The sequence below is a fragment of the Melozone crissalis genome, unplaced genomic scaffold, assembly GCF_028551555.1.
Source record: "Melozone crissalis strain CALT ecotype California unplaced genomic scaffold, PUWL_Pcris_2 ptg000012l_1, whole genome shotgun sequence".
NCBI lineage: Eukaryota > Metazoa > Chordata > Aves > Passeriformes > Passerellidae > Melozone > Melozone crissalis.
Window position 1 is genome coordinate 15264220 of NW_026535790.1, and position 3867 is coordinate 15268086.

A 3867-nucleotide genomic window follows, 5' to 3' on the forward strand; every position below is an offset into this window, starting at 1 on the left:
GCTCTCTGTTGATCATAAACTTGACCTGCTTGGTTTCATTAAGGAATCTGGAGGGGGGAATCAGCTGACTGCAAAGCAGAATGGATGGTGATATCGTATTGAAGATCTGAGTGGCAGAAGAGGAGGGCAAGCAGCCTGGCAAACCCACTGCAAATGGCCCTGAGCACTTCACCGCAGGGACCACGAGGATGCTCACGGATGCTTGGGATGCTCCAGGCTGCTGGGGGAATGCCCGGAGGATGCTCGAGGCCATGGGGACGGTGCTGGAGGCTACAGGGAGGCTGCTCACCGACGCTCGGCTTGCTCTGGGTTCCGGGGGGATGCTCAGAGGATGCTGGGGGCCATGGGGAGGATGAGAAGGCAACAAGGGGGATGCTCACGGGTGCGTGGATGGATCCCACAATCGGGATGCTGCGGGCTGCGGGGAGATGCTCGGGGATGCTCAGGGGATACTCGGGGCCATGGGGAGGGTGCTGAAGGCAACAAGGGGGATGCTCATGGGTGCGCGGGGTACTGCGGGCTGCAGGGAGATGCTCGGGATGCTTAGAGGATACTCGGGGCCATGGGGAGGATGCTAAGGGAGATGTTAAATGGGGATGCTGACGGGTGCGCGGGATGCTGCGGGGAGATGCTCGGGGATGCTCAGAGGATGCCGGGGGCCATGGGGAGGGTGCCGGCATCCCGGGGGGGGGCTCTGCCGGGGGAGGGCGGCCGGGGGCTGCCGGGGCGGAGCCGCGGGGCCCCTCCCGACGGCGCTATAAACCGGCGGGGCGCGGGAGCGGGGCAGCCGTCGCTGGGGTGCCCGGGGCCGGGCACAGCCCTGCCCGCACCGTGCCCCGCGCCATGGCCAGGGGACAGCTGTCGGGGGGCGCCTGGGGGGCCCTGGTGCTGCTGGGGCTGATGCTGCCGGCCGCCCCGGCGGGCGCCTGGTACAAGCACGTCGCCAGCCCCCGGTACCACACGGTGGGTCGCGCCTCGGGGCTGCTCATGGGGGTCCGCCGCTCTCCCTACCTGTGGCGGCGGGAGCTGCCGGCCGAGCCCCCCCGGCACCCCGGCACCCCCGCCGGGGAGAGCCCCCCGGCAGCCCCGGGCCATCCCGGCGGGGAGAGCCCCCCGGGCGCCGCCCCGGCCCCGCCGCCGCCGCCCGGCCCCGGGCGCCTCCTGCAGCGCCTGCTCCGGCGGGGATGGGGCTGGGGCGGCCCCCGCCCGGCCCCCGCCCGGCCCCCGCCCGCGCCCCGCCAGCCTCAGGTAACGCCCGGGACACCGGGGGGAGCCGGGGGAGCGGCCGGTCCGCGGTGCTCGGGATGCTCGAGGGGCGCGATCCACCCGCGGGATGGGGAGCCCTGCGGTCACTCCGGGATGCTCGAGGGGAGCACGGGATGGGGAGCCCTGCGGTCACTCCGGGATGCTCGAGGGGAGCACGGGATGGGGAGCCCTGCGGTCACTCCGGGATGCTCGAGGGGAGCACGGGATGGGGAGCCCTGCGGTCACTCTGGGATGCTCGAGGGGCGCACGGGATGGGGAGCCCTGCGGTCACTCCGCGGGGTGCTGGGGGTCACCGGGTCGTGGGGAGTGTGGAGCCGTGCAGGGGTTTCAGCAGGAAATTGGGGTTCGGGGAAGCTTGGAGGGGCGTCACCAGGTAAGTGTGTGTTTGTAGGGGCTGCGCTTTGCCTTCAGGGCAGAAAAAGAGCTGGATGAAGTGACCAAGTCAGGTTGGTCGGGGCTTGGAGAAACCTCGTGTAGTGGAAGTTGTCCTGCCCATGCAGGGGACGGAATTGGAGGATCTTTAAGGTCCCTTCCAACCCAAACCATTCCAGGACTGTAGGATTTCTGTGTGTGCCCGGTTTGGTGCATCACAAACCCGCACTCTGTGGGACCGAGCTGCCCATGCCTGAGGGGTGTCCCTGGGCTATCCGTGGGGTATCCATGGGGTGTCCATGGGGTGTCCATGGGGCTGGCAGCCCGGTGATGCCGGGATGATCCCAGCATGGCCCTCCCACACTCAGGACCCTTCTCCTGCCCCTCGGGGCTCAGCCGGGCTGCGTGGGACTGCCTCGGGGCCAGCTCCAGCCTTTGCATTTCTTTCCTCTTATGTAAAGCTGGAGCCAACATCCAGCTGAAATCCACCGAGGCTTTTAGCTGTTGGATCAGCCCCTGAAACATGTAGCTGTGTTCCTCCCCCACTTCATTTTTTGGAGGAAATCTGGGATAAGAATCATTTTGGGAAGGCTCAGACAGGTCAGCCCAGCCCTGGATACGTTGTGCTGTCCTGGGCTCCACAGCTCTGACCCGGGTACTCCCTTGATTAAATCCTTCTGATTTCCCAGGCAAATTCCCACTGGGAACCCTGTGGGCAGGTCCAAACCTGGAATTTGGTTCTGCGTGGGGTTTATCTGCGTGGGGATTATCTGCGTGGGGTTTATCTGCATGCGCAGTGGCAGAAAGGGAATCTGCGGGTCAGATCTGAGCCTGTGGAGGAGGAGATTTAATGAAACTTGTGAATGGAGCTGTGCTTTAAGCACTGGAACGGGGTCCCACGTGGGGAGGGAGGTGGTGCTGGAGCTGGATACTCCAAAATAATCCAATCCCTCTTCTCCTTCCAGCTCTTCCCTCTTGAGGACCTGGCTCTGAGGCGCTGACAGAGTGGTGGAGATGCTTCCTGTGCCAGGGAGCACTGGCTGCCCCAGGTGGGAGCTGCTCACCTGGCTGGCAGGGAAGGCTCTCCTCGTTGGATCTGCGGGCACTCTGACCTCTCTGAAACCACACAGACACTGACATCCCAAAACTCTGATTTCTCACAGCCGCTGCCCAGCCGCAGCGGTAAATCCATCTTGTCTCCAGGCCAGCCCTGCGCTATGAACTCGGGGAGAAAGAAACAGGGGAGATATTTATTTTTGTTTATTTTTTTTACATTTCTGTACTGGCTTGTTTGCAATCTGACAGAAACATGTACTGTTCGCTTCCTCGGAACCTGCCCTCATTAAAATGAGATGTGATCAAAGGAAACTTTGGCTTCCTGGTGCTCTTGCAGGGTCTTGGTGGGGATTTTTTGAGAGCAAAACCTGGTCCGGCTCTGCATGGGGCAGACACGTCAGCTCTTGGGTCACTCCCAGATTTTTCTGGCATGATTTAACTCCTTGACACAATTTTTTCTGCAGTTTTACAGTAAATCTCTTTTACTGCCTGTTGGGGAGTCACTGCCAGGCCAAGTGCCAACTCAGATGACAAAATTTCAGGATATTTCCTCAACTGGGCTGTACAAAAGCTCTGCGAGCCCTCACTGCTCTGCTTGTGTTTTAGGGTTTGATTTCTATATATTCCCACTGATGGAAATAAATGTCAATCCCCATTAAAACAGGGAGAAATCTCAGGGCTGGGCAGGAGAATGTGGGGAAGGGGCATTGGAGCTGGTGGCATCTGGGATTTAGGGCAAACTGAGGTTTAGGGGGCCGAGTCTGGCACTGCTGAGCTTTCACCTGCCAGCAGATTTTGCAGGAAATTTGACAAAAAGAAACATTTATTTCCACCACTTTTAGATGAACCCCCTGCTCCTGCCAAGGTTTGTGCTGCCTTTGGTTGGGGTCTGGAAGGAAAATCCCCTCCTGGGGCTTGTCAGTGCCAGGCCAAGCCCTCCCTGCCATGCTCCCCTCACCCTGGGGCTCTGTCACCCTTCACAGGCTCTCAGGGAGGATTTTGGGGGCTGTAACCCATGAAGGATCATTCTCTCCCAGCTGTTTTCCCCACCAGTTTCTCCTCCATGTCCCCTCTCTTTCTCCCTCCCACGATTTTCCAACTCCTGCCCTTGGATGCTGGGATGGGCCCAATGAGACACAATTGCTGCACTTGAATCCATCCTTGGCAGGAGCC

General features: G+C 61.1%; 1 protein-coding gene across 1 annotated transcript; it reads left to right on the forward strand.

The window, feature by feature from the left end:
* Nucleotides 1-799: 799 nt before the first annotated feature.
* On the forward strand, nt 800-3006 carry NPW (neuropeptide W). Its single transcript, XM_054271073.1, has 2 exons — nt 800-1248; nt 2604-3006. Exons 1-2 carry the CDS (start codon nt 844-846, stop codon nt 2637-2639), a joined length of 441 nt encoding a protein of 146 aa, XP_054127048.1. The 5' UTR covers nt 800-843; the 3' UTR covers nt 2640-3006.
* The last annotated feature ends 861 nt before the right edge of the window (nt 3007-3867 follow it).

Coding starts and splice junctions, on each gene's coding strand:
- NPW (XM_054271073.1), top strand. CDS start 844: ATGGCCAGGGGACAGCTGTCGGGGGGCGCCTGGGGGGCCCTGGTGCTG. Junction 1,249..2,603: donor CCGCGCCCCGCCAGCCTCAG/GTAACGCCCGGG, acceptor TTCTCCTTCCAG/CTCTTCCCTCTTGAGGACCT.